The 17,939-nt window shown below is 43.3% G+C and overlaps 1 protein-coding gene across 1 annotated transcript in view; it reads left to right on the top strand.

The window, feature by feature from the left end:
* LOC109895643 (mediator of RNA polymerase II transcription subunit 27) overlaps nucleotides 1–17,939 on the top strand; it is a 97,401-nt gene that overhangs the window by 62,823 nt on the left and 16,639 nt on the right. The window contains exon 5 of the mRNA XM_020489514.2: nucleotides 16,723–16,830. Within this exon, the coding sequence (XP_020345103.1) occupies nucleotides 16,723–16,830 (108 nt within the window). The remainder of the gene's footprint in view (nucleotides 1–16,722; nucleotides 16,831–17,939) is intronic.

The following is a 17,939-nucleotide window of genomic DNA, read 5'->3' as shown; positions in this document are numbered from 1 at the left end:
ACATTTCCCATCGCTCACACCCCCTCCTTGTCCTTGGTTGCAGCACTCACTACTGTGTTCCAAACTGCCTCTGGAAGCAAAGTCGGCACAATAACTGTTCGTCGGGATCTTCATGAAATGGGTTTTCATGGCCGAGCAGCCACACACAAGCCTAAGATCACCATGCGCAATGCCAAGCATCGGCTGGAGTTGCGTAAAGCTCGCCGCCATTGGACTTTGGAGCAGTGGAAATGCGTTCTCTTTAGTGATGAATCAAGCTTTACCATCTGGCAGTTCGACTGACGAATCTGACTTTGGCGGGTGCCAGTAGAACGCTACCAGCCCCAATGCATAGTGCCAACTGTAATGTTTGGTGGGGGACTAATATTGGTCTGGGGGTGTTTGTCATGGTTCGGTCTAGGCCCATGTTCCAACATCTAGTGGAAAGTCTTCCCAGAAGAGTGTAGTCTGTTATAGCAGCAAAGGAGGTGACCAACTCTATATTAATGCCCATGATTTTGGAACGAGATGTTCTAAGAGCAGGTGTCCACATACTTTTGGTCATGTAGTGTAGCTGAATTTGTCACTGTATTCTTTTACCAATACATCTCAATGGAGTGGTCTGAAAACTTGGCAGCCAGATGGGCATTGGTGATTTTAAAAATGTTAATTCCTACTGAATGAAATGGAGATCTAAAATAGTGGAGGGGTTTCTATCATAAGTCCAAGTGATCCCTCTCACACTGTTATTTCACCAGTTCAAAGAAGGAACTGATTCATCTTCAACAATTCCCTCCCCCTAGTGTCACACAGTGGCATTGTTGGGTTTCATGGAGTTTTTTTTCAGAACAAATTATTAACTGTCAAGAGGAAGGGGAATTGGTGGGTTTTTTCCTACCATTTGTTGCCCACAGCCACACAACTTCATAAACCTCATTCCTTGAGGTGACATATCAGTGGGCTATAGTTTGGGATCTTGAATTATGAGCGCTTCTGTGTCTGTGACGTGTGCTGCGGAGATGGCACGTGGAAACTGCAGAGCCTTTTATTGCAAGGCAGACTTTCCTCTTTCTCTGACTCTCTCTTTTTTTTCTCCATCTCAGCGTGTCGGCTCTCTTTTTATCTAACAGGACCATAGAGGATGTCAGTCACATCCACTTCTTTCTTGGAAACTTTCACTTTTTAATCGCGTCTCCAATTTGTTGTGTGCTCTGCTCTCTACTATATGTGCTCGGCTGCCCACTCTCTTGCTAAATAAAACGTACCACCATCTGTGAGCCTATGCTGCAGCCATAGACAGAAATGCACTTTCACTTTTCCTAATTAACCACACTAGGCCTGCTCATTGGCGCCCTGGGTGGAGCTCTGCTCTACCCACTGGCTACTGGAGCCCTGCCAGGGCCATACTTTTAGTCTGGGCATCAGGAAAGTACTTTGGAAACGTATAAAGTACAGCCGACTAGGTAGTCAGTCTCATTTGTAGTTATTTCAAACAAGTTTGAAACCTTCATGAAAGATGCAGCGGAGAAGGCCTGAGTGTAGAGAGAGGTCTTAGACTGAACGATTGTGTTGACCATTGTGGTTGTGAATATGTCAGACATAATCTGTCAACAGTTATTCAGGAATGAGACCTGTAGACCAATTCCTAGTATAAGCGTACATGCACCTGTGCCTCTGTGTGAGCGCACAGCTTTCTTCTGTTCCATTTCACTGGATAGACACAGAGCCTGAAGCATATGGTCTTTATTTTAGCGTCTACATAAGTATTCAGGCCCTTTGCTATGAGACTTAAAATTGAGCTCGGGTGCATCCTGTTTCCATTTAATAAAAATAAAAAAGAATTCTTCACCTTTATTTAACCAGGTAGGCCAGTTGAGAACAAGTTCTCATTTACAACTGCGACCTGGCCAAGATAAAGCCAAGCAGTGCGACAAAAACAACAACACAGAGTTACACATAAACGTACAGTCAATAACACAATAGAAAATTATATGTACAGTGTCTGCAAATGTAGAAGATTAGGGAGGTAAGGCAATAAATATGCCATATAGGCCAAATAATAAAAATTTTGTGTTAACACTGGAGTGATAGATGTGCAGATGATGATGTGCAAGTAGAGATACTGTGGTGCAAAAGAGCAAGAAGACGAATAAATTATGGGGATGAGGTAGTTAGGTGTGCTATTTACAGATTGGCTGTGTACAGGTACAGTGGTAAGCTGCTCTGACAGCCGATGCTTAAAGTTCGAGAGGGAGATATACGTCTCCAGCTTCAGTGATTTTTGTAATTCGTTCCAGTCCTTGGACAGTAGCGAACCTGGAAGGAAAGGTGGCCAGAGGAAGTGTTGACTTTGGGGATGACCAGTGAAATATACCTGCTGGAGCGTGTACTACTGGTGGGTGTTGCTATGGTGACCAGTGAGCTGAGATAAGGCGGGGCTTTACCTAGCAAAGACTTGTAGATGACCTGGAGCCAGTGGGTTTGCTCACGAATATGTAGCAAGGGCAAGCCAACGAGAGCATACAGGTCGCAGTGGTGGGTAGTATATGGGGCTTTGGTGACAAAACGGATGGCACTGTGATAGACTACATCCAGTTTGCTGAGTAGAGTGTTGGAGACTATTTTATAAATGACATCACCGAAGTCGAGGATCAGTAGGATGGTCAGTTTTACGAGGGTTTTGCAGCATGAGTGTAGGATGCTTTGTTGCGATATAGGAAGCTGATTCTAGATTTAATTTTGGATTGGAGATGCTTAATGTGAGTCTGGAAGGAGAGTTTACAGTCTAACCAGACACCTAGATATTTGTAGTTGTCCACATATTCTAGGTCGGAACCGTCCAGAGTAGTGATGCTAGTCGGGCGGGCGGATGCGGGCAGCAATCGGTTGAAGAGCATTGTATGGCATTGAAGCTCGTTTGGAAGTTTGTTAAGTGTCCAAAGAAGGGCCAGAAGTATATAGAATGGTGTCGTCTGCATAGAGGTGGATCAGAGAGTCACCAGCAGCAAGAGCGACATCATTGATGTGTGACAGAAGTGTGATTGAGAAAAGAGTCGGCCCGAGAATTTAACCCTGTGGCACCCCCATAGAGACTGCCTGAGGTCCGGACAACAGGCCCTCCAATTTGACACACTGAATTCTGAGAAGAAGTTGGTGAACCAGGCGAGGCAGTCTTTTGAGAAACTAAGGCTATTGAGTTTGACCGATAAGAATGCGGTGATTGACAGAGTTGAAAGCCTTGGCCAGGTCGATGAAGACGGCTACACAGTACTGTCTTTCAATGGCAGTTATGATAAACTCCACTCCACTTCTGACTGATATATATACACTGCTCAAAAAAATAAAGGGAACACTAAAATAACACATCCTAGATCTGAATGAATGAAATATTCTTATTAAATACTTTTTTCTTTACATAGTTGAATGTGCTGACAACAAAATCACACAAAAATGATCAATGGAAATCAAATTTATCAACCCATGGAGGTCTGGATTTGGAGTCACACTCAAAATTAAAGTGGAAAACCACACTACAGGCTGATCCAACTTTGATGTAATGTCCTTAAAACAAGTCAAAATGAGGCTCAGTAGTGTGTGTGTGGCCTCCACGTGCCTGTATGACCTCCCTACAACACCTGGGCATGCTCCTGATGAGGTGGGGGATGGTCTCCTGAGGGATCTCCTTCCAGACCTGGACTAAAGCATCCGCCAACTCCTGGACAGTCTGTGGTGCGAGACATGATGTCCCAGATGTGCTCAATTGGATTCAGGTCTGGGGTACGGGCGGGCCAGTCCATAGCATCAATGCCTTCCTCTTGCAGGAACTGCTGAAACACTCCAGCCACATGAGGTCTAGCATTGTCTTGCATTAGGAGGAACCCAGGGCCAACCGCACCAGCATATGGTCTCACAAGGGGTCTGAGGATCTCATCTCGGTACCTAATGGCAGTCAGGCTACCTCTGGCGAGCACATGGAGGGCTGTGCGGCCCTCCAAAGAAATGCTACCCCACACCATGACTGACCCACCACCAAACCGGTCATGCTGGAGGATGTTGCCGGCAGCAGAACGTTCTCCACGGTGTCTCCAGACTCTGTCACGTCTGTCACATGTGCTCAATGTGAACCTGCTTTCATCTGTGAAGAGCACAGGGCGCCAGTGGCGAATTTGCCAATCTTGGTGTTCTCTGGCAAATGCCAAACGTCCTGCACGGTGTTGGGCTGTAAGCACAACCCCCACCTGTGGACGTCGGGCCCTCATACCACCCTCATGGAGTCCGTTTCTGACCGTTTGAGCAGACTCATGCACATTTGTGGCCTGCTGGAGGTCATTTTGCAGGGCTCTGGCAGTGCTCCTCCTGCTCCTCCTTGCACAAAGGCGGAGGTAGCGGTCCTGCTGCTGGGTTGTTGCCCTTCCACATCTCCTGATGTACTGGCCTGCCTCCTGGTAGCGCCTCCATGCTCTGGACACTACGCTGACAGACACAGCAAACCTTCTTGCCACAGCTCGCATTGATGTGCCATCCTGGATGAGCTGCACTACCTGAGCCACTTGTGTGGGTTGTAGACTCCGTCTCATGCTACCACTAGAGTGAAAGCACCGCCAGCATTCAAAAGTGACCAAAACATCAGCCAGGAAGCATAGGAACTGAGAAGTGTTCTGTGGTCCCCACCTGCAGAACCACTCCTTTATTGGGGGTGTCTTGCTAATTGCCTATAATTTCCACCTGTTGTCTATTCCATTTGCACAACAGCATGTGAAATTTATTGTCAATCAGTGTTGCTTCCTAAGTGGACAGTTTGATTTCACAGAAGTGTGATTGACTTGGAGTTACATTGTGTTGTTTAAGTGTTCCCTTTATTTTTTTGAGCAGTGTATTTATCTCCTTATTCTATGTGTGTGCTTTTAAAATTCTGATTTAAATTACTCCTATGTGTTTCACTATTCATGTGTATGTCACTACTCCTTATGTGTGGGCTCACACTCGATGTGTATTTTGCTATCTCTTAACCTTCATACATTGTTCATCACCCATGGGTTCTCCACATGCCTTAGAACCTTTACTTCCAATTTTAACCTGATTCTGTTGGGTTCTATTAATTTGGGTCTATGATTAGTCTAATTTCATTTGATTCAAATCCATTAATTTTGGATTTATAATTAGGTTACCGCGTTTCATTTAATTTAAATCTCTCGCCTCTTCTCTGTTTTGGACTTTATTTCAGTATTGTCTTTTGAATCTGATCTATGGTCAATTCACTCTTGTTAATTGACCATTCAAGTTATTTGTTCGCATAGAATTACCGTCCTATCTCACATCTATTTATATCCCTTGCTCTAATAACCTCTCGGCCATCCCTCAAATAACCTTTCGGCCATTCCTCACAGACCTCAATTATTAAGCTATTTTTATTTCTGGTAGTGCACATGTACCTCGGGTCATTGTGGACCTGTTCCCTCAATCGATCTTAGTTTACATTATTTCGCCTTCTATATTACGTTTTCCGGCTACTGCATTTCAACCAGTTTTACTTTTAGGTCTTACTGTTAGATACTGTACTTCGAAATGTCTTAATTAGATCTGTGACCCAGTGCCGCCAACACTAACATAGTTAGTGTCTTAAACTTTCTATACATTCGATTATATGGACGGTATACCCGATACCAATCTTACTTACTGTTAGTTTTACAGTTAAAAAAATCCTCCCTCCACATTTATCTTGCTCTAATTTTTTGTAAGTTTAGAATTTAACCCCAAACTAATGAATAAAGATCACCGACCTTATCTTGCAGCTGAGAATTCAATGTTGGTTGGATTTTGTCACCGTTTTCTGTCGTGTACCAGTTTGCCACCGGCCTGTAATGGAACCTCAATTTCCAGAGGTCAGGTCTTTAACTTACGGATCTCTGATCCGTCCGTGCACGGTTTTCGGCGCTCCCATGGGACGACAGAAAACCGGTATTGAAATCCGGCTCGAAGGACCAATTAATAAGAGAATTTCCAATCCCAATGATAATAACAATCAATCAATAGCTCTGACCAATTCCCGAGGTTTGTAAGACCATGGGTATAATAATAATTAGTCAAAGACTCAGCTTATACAAAAGGTTAGTACAGTTTATTCAGAGAACGTTCTAAAGTCAAGAATACAAAACAATTCATTTTATACTGTCTTCTCACACCTACACATTCACACAGCCATACGCACACACACACACACACACACACACACACACACACACACACACACACACACACACACACACACACACACACACACACACACACAAACAGACGCACACACATATCCTGCTACCCAGCCGCCAGAGCATTATGACCTTGTTCTTGACACGTACTCCCTGTTCTCTCCCAATCTCTAGTCAGGTCGGCACCATGCTCAGACAGTCTGTGTTTATAATACCATAAAGAGATATTGTCTTTACCCTAATTCTGACTAGGACTACACATTTATTGATTATGATTTTATATTCTAATAATTTCCATACAAATATATGTTTCAGGGTGGAATATATCGTTTAGGACCGTGCTGAGGTGCACCCGTGACCTACTCAGAAACCAGATTGCGTAGTGGAGAAAGGTACAGTGGGATTCGAAACGATTGGTGATCTGTTTGTTAACATGGCTTTCGAAGATTTTAGAAAGGCAGGGCTGGATGGATTTAGGTCTATAACAGTTTGGGTCTAGAGTGTCTCCCCCTTTGAAGAGCTGGATGACCGTGGCAGCTTTCCAATCGTTGGGAATCTCAGACGAGGCTGAACGGGCTAGTAATAGGGGTTGCAACAATTTTGGCAGATAATTTTAGAACGAGAGGGTCCAGGTTGTCTAGCCCAGCTGATGAGTAGGGATCCTCAGTTCAGTGGTCAGCTGGGAGGAGGTGCTCTTATTCTCCATGAACTTTAGTGTCCCAAAGCTTTTTGGAATTAGTGCTGCAGGATGCACATTTCTGTTTGAAAAAGCTAACCTTAGATTTCCTAACTGACTGTGTATATTGGTTCCTAACTTCCCTGAAAAGTTGCATATCGCGGGGGCTATTCGATGCTAATGCAGAATGCCACAGGATGTTTTTGTGCTGGTCAAGAGCAGTCAAGTCTGGGGTGAACCAAGAGCTATATCTGTTCTTTTTTGAAAGGGGCATGCTTATTTAAGATGGTGAGGAAATAACTTTTAAAGAGCAACCAGGCTTCCTCTACAGATGGGATGAGGTCAATATCCTTCCAGGATACCCGGGCCATGTCAATTAGAAAGGCCTGCTCGCCGAAGTGTTTTAGGGTGGGTTTAACAGTAATGAGGGGTGGTCGTTTGGCCGCGGACCCATTACGAATGCAGGCAATGAAGCAGTGATCACAGAGATCCTGGTTGAAGACAGCAGAGGTTTATTTAAAGGGCAAGTTGGTCAGGATGATATCTAAGAGGGTGACCATGGTTACATATTTAGGGTTGTACCTGGTTGGTTCCTTGATCATTTGTGTGAGATTGAGGGCTTCTAGTTTAGATTGTAGGATGGCCGGGGTGTTAAGCATATCCCAGTTTAGGTCACTTAACAGTACGAACTCTGTCCCCCATCTATCTTCAATCAATTCACATGTGGTGTCCAGGGCACAGCTGGGGGCTCTATAACAAGTGGCAACGGTGAGAGACCGGTTTCTGGAAAGGTGGATTTTTAAAAGTAGATGCTTGAATTGTTTGGGCACAGACCTGGATAGTATGACCGAACTCTGCAGGAGAACTCTGCCCCCTTTGGCACTTCTATCTTGTCGGAAAATGTTGTCGTTGGGGGTGGAAATTTCAGGATTTTTGGTGGCCTTCCTGAGCCAGGATTCAAACACAAGGACATCAGGGTTGGTGGAGTGTGCTGAAGCAGTGAATAAAACAAACTTAGCGAGGAGGCTTCTGATGTTAACATGCATGAAATCAAGGCTTTTACAGTTACAGAAGTCAACAAATGTGAGCGCCTGTGGAATGGGAGTGGTGCTAGAGGCTGCAGGGCATGGGTTAAGCTCTACATCACCAGAGGAACAGAGGAGTAGGATAACGGTACAGCTAAAGGCTATAAGAACTGGTCTTCTAGTGTGTTTGGAACACACTGGGCGTGGAATAATAGATTCAAGCAAAGGGTCCAGGCCAAATGGCAAAAGAGGTATCGTAGCTGGTGGACCTATTCGGCTAGCCGGAAGATGGGCCTAGCTCGAGGCTAACTCAAGGCTAACTGGTGCTTGCCTTGGGACAGAGACGCTCTGGGTTGATATCTCAAAGTGCTGACTGGCAGGTATTGACCAAGCTGAGGCTGGCTGTTGTCCAAGTTAACGGTGAAGACTGCTAGCAGTGGCTAACTGACTACTAGCTAGTAGCTACTAGCTAGTAGCTAGTTAGCTGGCTAGCTTCTGATGGGAGTTCTGATTCTAAAGTATAAAAATAGCAGATCTGTAACCACATTGGGTGAGGCGGGTTGCAGGAGAGTATATTCAGTCCGTTGATGGAAAGTGAGATTTAAAATATATACGAGGAAAATATATTTACACCGGACAAGAAAAAACACACGTCCGACTGCTACGCCATCTTGGATCATCCTGGAGATGTTTCTACAACTTGATTGGAGTCCACCTGTGGTAAATTCATTTGATTGGACATGGAAAGGCACACACCTTTCTATATAAGGTCCCACAGTTGACAATGCGTGTCAGAGAAAAAAAACAAGCCATGAGGTTGAAGGAATTGTCCGTACAGCTCCGAGACAGGATTGTGTCGAGGCACAGTTCTGGGGAAGGGTACCAGAAAATGTCACCGGGATTGAAGGTCCCAAAGAACACAGTGGCCTCCGTCATTCTTAAATGGAAGAAGATTGGAACCACCAAGACTGCCTATAATTGGCTGCCAAGCTGAGCAGTCAGGGGAGAAGGGCCTTGGCCAGGGAGGTGACCAAGAACCCAATGGTCACTCTGACAGAGCTCCAGAGTTCCTCTGTGGAGATGGTAGAACTTTCCAGAAGGACAACCATCTCTGCAGCACTCCACCAATCAGGGCTTTATGAGAGTGGCCAGATGGAAGCCACTCCTCAGTTAAAGGCACATGACAGCCCGTTTTGAGTTTGCCAAAAGGCACCTAAAGGACTCTCAGACCATGAGAAAAACAAGATTCTCTGGTCTGATGAAACCAAGATTGAACTCTTTGGCCTGAATGCCCAGCGTCACATCTGGAGGAAACTATTCCTACGGTGAAAAGCATGGTGTTGGCAGCATCATGCTGTGGGGGATGTATTTCAGTGGCAGGGACTGGGACACTAGTCAGAATCGAGGGAGAGATGAACGGAGTAAACCTGCTCCAGAGCACTCAGGACCTCTGACTGGGGCCAAGGTTAACCTTCCACCAGCAGAACGACCAAGTCTCTGAATGACCCAGCCAGAGCCCGGACTTGAACCCGATCGAACATCTCTGGCGAGACCTGAGCTTGAGAGGATCTTGGGAGTAGAATGGGCGCATCTTCCCAACTACAAGTGTGCCAAGCTTGTCGCATCATACCCAAGAAGATTTGAGGCTGCAATCGCTGCAAAGGTGCTTCAACCAACTACTGAGTAAAGGGTCTGAATACTTATGTAAATGTTAGTTAAATTTATTCTTTATAAATTTGCAAACAATTCTTTACCTGTTTTTGCTTTTTCATTATGAGGTATTATGTGTAGATTGATGAGGGGAAAAAACTATTTAAACAATTTTAGTATAAGGCTGTAAAAAGAAGTTGAGGGGTCTGAATACCTTCCGAATGCTCTGTACAGTCGTGGCCAAAAGTTTTGAGACTGACACAAATATTAATTTTCACAAAGTATGCTGCCTCAGTTTGTATGATGGCAGTTTGCATATACTCCAGAATGTTATGAACAGTGATCAGATGAATTGCAATTAATTGCCAAGTCCCTCTTTGCCATGCAAATTAACTGATTCCCCAAAAACTTTTCCACTGCATTTCAGCCCTGCCACAAAAGGACCAGCTGTCATCATGTCAGTGATTCTCTTGTTAACACAGGTGTGAGTGTTGACGAGGACAAGGTTGGAGATCACTCTGTCCTGCTGATTGAGTTCGAATAACAGACTGGAAGCTTCAAAAGGATGGTGGTGCTTGGAATCATTGTTCTTCCTCTGTCAACCATGGTTACCTGCAAGGAAACACGTGCTTTGCTCAAAAAGGGCTTCACAGGCAAGGATATTGCTGCCAGTAAGATTGCCCCTAAATCAACTATTTATCGGATCATCAAGAACTTCGAGGAGAGCGGTTCAATTGTTGTGAAGAATGCTTCAGGGCGCCCAAGAAAGTCCAGCAAGCGCCAGGACCGTCTCCTAAAGTTGATTCAGCTGCGGGATCGGGCACCACCAGTACAGAGCTTGCTCAGGAATGGCACCAGGTAGGTGTGAGTGCATCTGCCCGCACAGTGAGGCAAAGACTTGGAGGATGGCCTAGTGTCAAGAAGGGCAGCAAAGAAGCCACTACTCTCCAGGAAAAACATGAGGGACAGACTGATATTCTGCAAAAGGTACAGGGATTGGACTGCTGAGGACTGGGGTAAAGTCATTTTCTCTGATGAATCCCCTTTCCGGTTGTTTGGGGCATCCGGAAAAAAGCTTGTCCGGAGAAGACAAGGTGAGCGCTACCATCAGTCCTGTGTCATGCCAACAGTAAAGCATCCTGAAACCATTCATGTGTGGGGTTGCTTCTCAGCCACGGGATTGGGCTCACTCACAATTTTGTCTAAGAACACAGCCATGAATAAAGAATGGAACCAACACATCCTCCGAGAGCAACTTCTCCCAACCATCCAGGAACAGTTTGGTGACGAACAATGCCTTTTCCAGCACGATGGAGCACCTTGCCATAACGCAAAAGTGATAACTAAGTGGCTCGGGGAACAAAACATCGATATTTTGGGTCCATGGCCAGGAAACTCCCCAGACCTTAATCCCATTGAGAACTTGTGGTCAATCCTCAAGAGGCGGGTAGAAAAACAAAAATCCACAAATTCTGACAAACTCCAAGCATTGATTATGCAAGAATGGGCTGCCATCAGTCAGGATGTGGCCCAGAAGTTAAGTGACAGCATGCCAGGGCGGATTGCAGAGGTCTTGAAAAAGAAGGGTCAACACTGCAAATATTGACTCTTTGCATCAATTTCATGTAATTGTCAATAAAAATATTTTTGATACTTATGAAATGCCTGTAATTATACTTCAGTATTCCATAGTAACATCTGACAAAAATATATAAAGACACTGAAGCAGCAGGCTTTGTGAAAATTAATATTTGTGTAGTTCTCAAAACTTTTGGCCATGACTGTAGTTGATGTCAATCCACCTTGGAAAAGAAAACCCTGGTGATTTCAGTTGTTTACAGAACCATTTACAGTACCGTTACAATCAACTCGATTTAAGACATTTTATCTGTTTAGGATTAGAAACTTGATTCGCTCATAACCTGGAAAACAGGAACTATTTTTGTTTTAGCTGCACCGCATCAGTGTGTACGGGAAACTGGGGACAATTGTATTTTTCTTGTCTTTTACGCTATTGCTCAGACGCCACTTGAACTAGGCCAGCCATTTTTTGATATAAGAAACTTACATCTGTCTCCTAACCATTCGTACCATTTTTAGTTCTGTAGATATGACCTTTGGATTTTAGTTGTAACAGTAGCTGCGGTCAAATGTAACTCCTGAAAAATAAACCAAATAAACTCACTTAAATGTTTAATAATTTAACATTTTTTTTAAAGTTAAGTGAGTTTAACTTCATAGACATACAGTGCCTTCAGAAAGTATTCACACCTCTTGACTTTTTCCACATTTTGTTGTCACAGTCTACATTTAAAATGGATTCAATTGAGAATTTTTGCCACTAGCCCAGAAACAATACCCCATAATGTAACGTGGAATTATGTTTTTACAAATGAATATAAAAAAAAAAAGTGTAATCAATTAAGTATTTCATCCCTTTGTTATGGCAAGCCTAAGTAAATTCAGGAGTAAAAATGTACTTAACAAGTCACATAAGTTGCATGGACTCACTCTATGTGCAGTAATAGTGTTTAAACATGATTTTTGAATGACTACTTAATCTCTGTACCCCACACATACAATTATTTGTAAGGTCCCCCAGTCAAGCAGTGAATTTCAAACACAGATTCAGCCAGCAAAAATCAATTTTTTATCCATTTTGAAATCAGGCTGTAACAACAAAATGTGGAAAAAGTCAAGGGGTGTAAATTATTTAATGATACAATTATGCTAATTAGAATTCTTGGACATTAATGGTCAGGACAGTATAAAAAATATGCAGCCAGTGGAAAAAATTAATTTTGCCCATAAAACTAGAAAATAGTGATACATTTGGCTGAAACATTTTAAGCAGGGGGAACCTAAATGGGCATGTATTGAGTGAGTTGAATCACTCTAATTTGTTTCTGTTTGGAGAAATTCAATGTTTTACAATTGCCCTTGGTCTCCCATTCTCCCGACGTACAGTCCTTACTGGGCCTATTAATTGAAGTGTTGATGGAATTAAATGTTATTCTTAGCTTCTTATTGACTTGTGAGTTACAAAATCATCTGACCAAAACTTTGTCAGTTACCATCTTTTTTTGCGGAATAGGCCTAATAGAGAAATACAAAAAAGGCTACCAAAATTACTGAAAAGTTTACTAAGAAGGAGAATTGATTTGGATTTGTTGTAGCTGAAGAGATTGGTGACTGTTTATCAGGCATGAGAGATGGAAGCCTGTCCGGTGTGCTTTAGTTAGTCAGTCAGTCAGTCAGTGTGGATGAGCCTCAGGGCCTGGCCAGGCCTGAGCAGAGAACTAGGGCCCGCCTCTATAAAAGGCCTGTCGTCAGTAATGGATTCTCCCTTTGAGCACCTGTCTTGCTGAGGAGCGAGCGGGCCGCCGGAGAGACATGGCAGCCTTTGAGCCTACTTGACACCCCTGAATTTAATAAGCCCAACCACTAAAGAAGGGGAAATGTGTGTTGCTGAGGCACCCTAATGAAATATGATTGGATGCGGATGGGTTTTCTTGGCATGTTTAATCACGTCTAATCCTCACTCCTCTGTTGAATTTAAAAGGGCCGTGCAGGTCTGCACTATTCAAAGTGTTCAAAGTGTATTTTGGTGTCATCTCTCTGAAGGTCTTTTGGAGAGACAGGTCTTTGTGTGCACTGCTCTTAGTAGTGGTTCTGGGTTGATCGACAGTTTAACCTGACTAGAAGAGATAGTCTTCCTGCATGGCCATCCAAAGTCTGCTTTCTTCCTCTTTTCCTGCATGAGTAAAAGGGTCATTTTACTTAGTTAGCCTCGTACTGTTTGGTAACCGTCACTGTCTTTTACTTGTCTGTGCTAACACACTAAACAGGAGGACGTTTCTCTCCTCTCTAAACTGCACTCGATGTGTTCAGGCACTCCTCGAAATGAGTTTGTCGATCACCTATCCAATTAGCAGGCTTAAAGAGCTCTGGAAATGACAAGCCTTTTACAGAAGCCTCTTAGGCCATCTAACCAGCCGTCTTCTGCGGGGAAACAAATACTATTCAATCGTGATATTTTCCTCATTAATGGATTTATTCATTTATGCATGGAGGATCGTTAGATTCTCTGTCATCGGACTTAAAAAGTGTCCTTTTGTTTCTTATTTTGGCGTGTAGAACAATCCATCAAGTCAAATGCTTTTGAAGTTTTAGACAATGCTGGGGGTTTTCCTCACCGCACAAATTCAAATACCAAACCTCTTACTATTCTGACATGAACTGAAACTCTGGTCAGCTTCCATAGGATTTAGAGCTAGAAAAACATATAACTGGTCAACTTTTGGCCATTGCAGATGTCTTGGTAACTGTCTGATATTATCGGGAAATTATATGGCAACAAATGGATAGGCTAGAATTCAACACAATTGGTAAATTGTACCAAAGAAACAAATAAGTAATACATTGGTTAGCCCATTACTGTATAATTAACATGTAGGCCTACCATACGTTTTCAGACTTCAAAACCATTTCTACACAATGTTCTCAGTTTAGCGGAGCCTAATGAAGACAATTTACAGAGAATGCTAAACAATTTTTGTGAAAATGTTTTATTTGTCTAAAAACATGCATTTTCCTTGAACTGTGTACTCAGACTAGGCTGTAGGTATACCATATCAGCTCACACAGACATTCTCTACACAATGTTCTCAGCTTAGGAAGCCTGATGAAGACTCTTTAGAGTTGTGAACATTACACTATTTTTAAGAAAATAGATTATTTGTAGATTATAGCCTAATATCCAGGTAAATATCTGGTAATATACACTACCGTTCAAAAATTTGGGGTCACTTAGAAATGTCTTTGTTTTTGAAAGAAAAGCCCAAAAAATTGTCCATTAAATTAACATCAAATTGATCAGAAATACAGTGTAGACATTGTTAATGTTGTAAATTACTATTGTAGCTGTAAATGGCAGATTTTTAGGCGTTATCCCATTATCAGCAACCATCACTCCTGTGTTCCATTGGCACGTTGTTAGCTAATCCAAGTTTATCATTTTAAAAGGCTAATTGGTCATTAGAAAACCCTTTTGTAATTATGTTAGCACAGCTGAAAACTGTTGTTCTGATTAAAGAAGCAATAAAACTAGCCTTTAGATGAGTTGAGTATCTGGAGCATCCGCATTTGTGGGTTTGATTACAGGCTCAAAATGGCCAGAAACAAAGTCCTTTCTTCTGAAACTCATCCGTCTGTTCTTGTTCGGAGAAATGAAGGCTATTCCATGTGAGAAATTGCCAAGAGACTGAAGATCTCGTACAACGCTGTGTACTACTCCCTTCACAGAACAAAGCAAACTGGCTGTAACTAGAATAGAAAGAGTGGGAGGCCCCGGTGCACAACTGAGCAAGAGGACAAGTACATTATAGGATATAGTTTGAGAAACAGATGCCTCACAAGTCCTCAACTGGCAGCTTCATTAAATAGTACCCGCAAAACACCAGTCTCAACGTCAACAGTGAAGAGGCGACTCCGGGATGATGGCATTCTAGGCAGAATAGCAAAGAAAAAGCCATATCTTAGACTGGCCAATAAAAAGAAAAGATTAAGATGGGCAAAATAACACAGACACTGGACAGAGGAATATTGTAAAAAAAAGTGTTGTGTACAGACAAATCTAAGTTTGAGGTGTTCGGATCACAAAGAAGAATATTCGTGAGAAGCAGCTTTTTTTTTATGCTGTAAGAGTGCTTAACGCCATCTGTCAAGCATGGTAGGGGCAATGTGATGGTCTGGGGGTGCTTTGGTGGTGGTAAAGTGGGAGATTTGTACAGGGTAAACAGGGTCTTCAAGAAGGAAGGCACTTAAATTGGAGCCAATTTCCTCCTTAAACAGGATAATAACCCAAAGCACAGCTCCAAACTATGCAATAACTATTTAGGGATGAAGCAGTCAGCTGGTATTCTGTCTATAATGGAGTGGTCAGCACAGTCCCTGGATCTCAACCCTATTGAGCTGTTGTGGGAGCAGCTTGACCATATGGTATGTAAAGAAGTTCCTTGTTGGAGGTGCTTCAGGAAGCATGACAACTAGAATGCCAAAGGTCTGCAAGGCTGTAATTGCTGCAAATGGAGGATTCTTTGACGAAAGCAAAGTTTGAAGGACACCATTATTATTTCAATTAAAAATCATTAATTATAACCTTGTCAACATCTTGACTATATTTCCTATTCATTTTGCAACCCATTTCTTGTATGTTTTCATGGAAATCGAGGACATTTCTAAGTGACCCCAAACTTTTGAACGGTTGAGTACGTAAAATAAACTACCACTGAGTATTAAGACTTCTGTTTTTTTATTGAAAACAATGGATGTGTGGCAACCTCCATTGCCACATCTTTCTTGTCTCTCTAAGGCGTTGTTGCTCAGTTCATGCAATGTCATACAGTCTTCCGTTGAATCAAACTGATTTGGCTTGTTTCAATGAGAGAGTTTCTCAGTCACCATCTCATTCTCATGTTTGAGTGGAGTCATAAAAAGAGTTGAAGCCCTCCCAAACACTGTGCTCTCACTGTCAGTCTGGGACGGTGTTTCCCGCCCACTCGCCAACTGAGCCAGAGCGCTGCCTGGGATTAATAATTCAGGCTGGGTAGAGCAGGCGATAAGCACCGCTGTTTTGTTCTGGGGATGCTGCTGATGTTTGAACAGATTTGACAAATAAAGAGGGGGCTTTTCTCCTATCATGCTCCCCTTCTTCCCCCTTTCCTCCCCCACCTCTCTCTCTCTCCCTCTCCCCCTATCTCCAGTACTTGCAGTGGGAAGTCCAAAAGAGGCCGATTTCAACTGTGTCTCATTCTTATCCCGCTGCTCTTATACAGAGATACCCAAAGACCTCAAGTCAAAGCCCTCTGTAAGCTTTCCTTATCCTTCAAAGATCAAGGTCAATGTCTAACACAGGCACACTCAGCAGCTCAGCAATTCTGTTTGTCAAGCGCGTGTCGGATGCAAAGAGGTGTCTGCTCTTTTCCAAGGTTAATTCACTGGAAAGGTTGCGTACAGCAAGCCTATTGGGCCATCCAGTGGAGAGCACTGTAGGTTGTAGGTTAACCACCGCCTCAAGGGGAAAGAGAAGGGGAGAGAAGGCTAAGCACATTTCTTTGGCATGGTGGTAGACTGAACAGTGCTGAATTTGTCATTGTCTTTTCCTCTCTGCTGTCTCTTCCTTTAGGTGACATTGGGGAAAGTGCTGAAAACCATTGTGGTGATGAGAAGCCTGTTCATAGACCGGACCATCGTGAGAGGATTCAACGAGAACGTGTATTCCGAGGATGGCAAGGTATTGCTTTGAATTGTAGGTTTTTGCCCAAACAACTGGATTAAGTAGTACTGCATGTGATAGTGAGGTGCAACCCTCTCTCCATTGCAAAAATACAAGTACAGTATTTTTTTTACTTGACATAAGAGGCGTCATACTAGGAATACAGTGCCTTCTGAAAGTATTCAGACCCCTGGATTAAATAAAAACAATTATTCAGCAATCTACACACAATACCCTATAATAACAAAGCGAAAACAGGTTTGTAGACATTTTTGCACATTTCTAAAAAATAAGGAACAAAAATACCTTATTTGCGCCAGTATTCAGACCCTTTGCTATGAGACTCGAAATTGAGCTGAGGTGCATCTTGTTTCCATTGATCATCCTTGAGATGTTTCTACAACTTGATTGGAGCCCACCTGTGGTAAATGCAATTGATTTGACATGATTTGGAAAGGCACACACCTGTTTATATAAGATCCCGCAGTTGACAGTTAATTTCAGAGCATAGACCAAGCCATGAAGTCGAAGGACTTGTCCGTACAGCTCCTAGACAGGATTGTGTCGAGGCACAGATCTGCGGAAGGGTACCAAAAAAGGTCTGCAGCATTGAAGGTCCCCAGGAACACCTCCATCATTCTTAAATGGAAGAAGTTTGGAACCACCAAGACTCTTCCTAGAGCTGGCCGCCCGGCCAAACTAAGCAATCGGGGAAGAAGGGCCTTGGTCAGGGAGGTGACCAAGAACCCGATGGTCACTCTGACAGCTCTAGAGTTCCTCTGTGGCGATGGGAGAATCTTCCAGAAGGATAACCATCTCTGCAGCACTCTACCAATCAGGCCTTTATTGTGGAGTAGCCAGACGGAAGCCACTTCTCAGTAAAAGGTACATGACAGCCCGCTTGGAGTTTGTCAAAATACACCTAAAGACCATGAGAAACAAGATTCTCTGGTCTGATGAAACCAAGATTAAACTTTTTGGCCTGAATGCCAAGAGTCATGTCGAGAGGAAACCTGGCACAATCCATACGGTGAAGCGTGGCGGCAGCATCATGCTGTGGGGATGTTTTTCAGAAGCAGGGACTGTGAGACTAGTAAGAATCGAGGCAAAGATGAACGGAGCAAAAT

Source organism: Oncorhynchus kisutch, linkage group LG8 (genome assembly GCF_002021735.2).
Source record: "Oncorhynchus kisutch isolate 150728-3 linkage group LG8, Okis_V2, whole genome shotgun sequence".
Classification (NCBI taxonomy): Eukaryota; Metazoa; Chordata; class Actinopteri; order Salmoniformes; family Salmonidae; genus Oncorhynchus; species Oncorhynchus kisutch.
The sequence above is the reverse complement of the archived record's forward strand: the minus strand, read 5'-3'. Positions and strand labels throughout refer to the sequence as shown.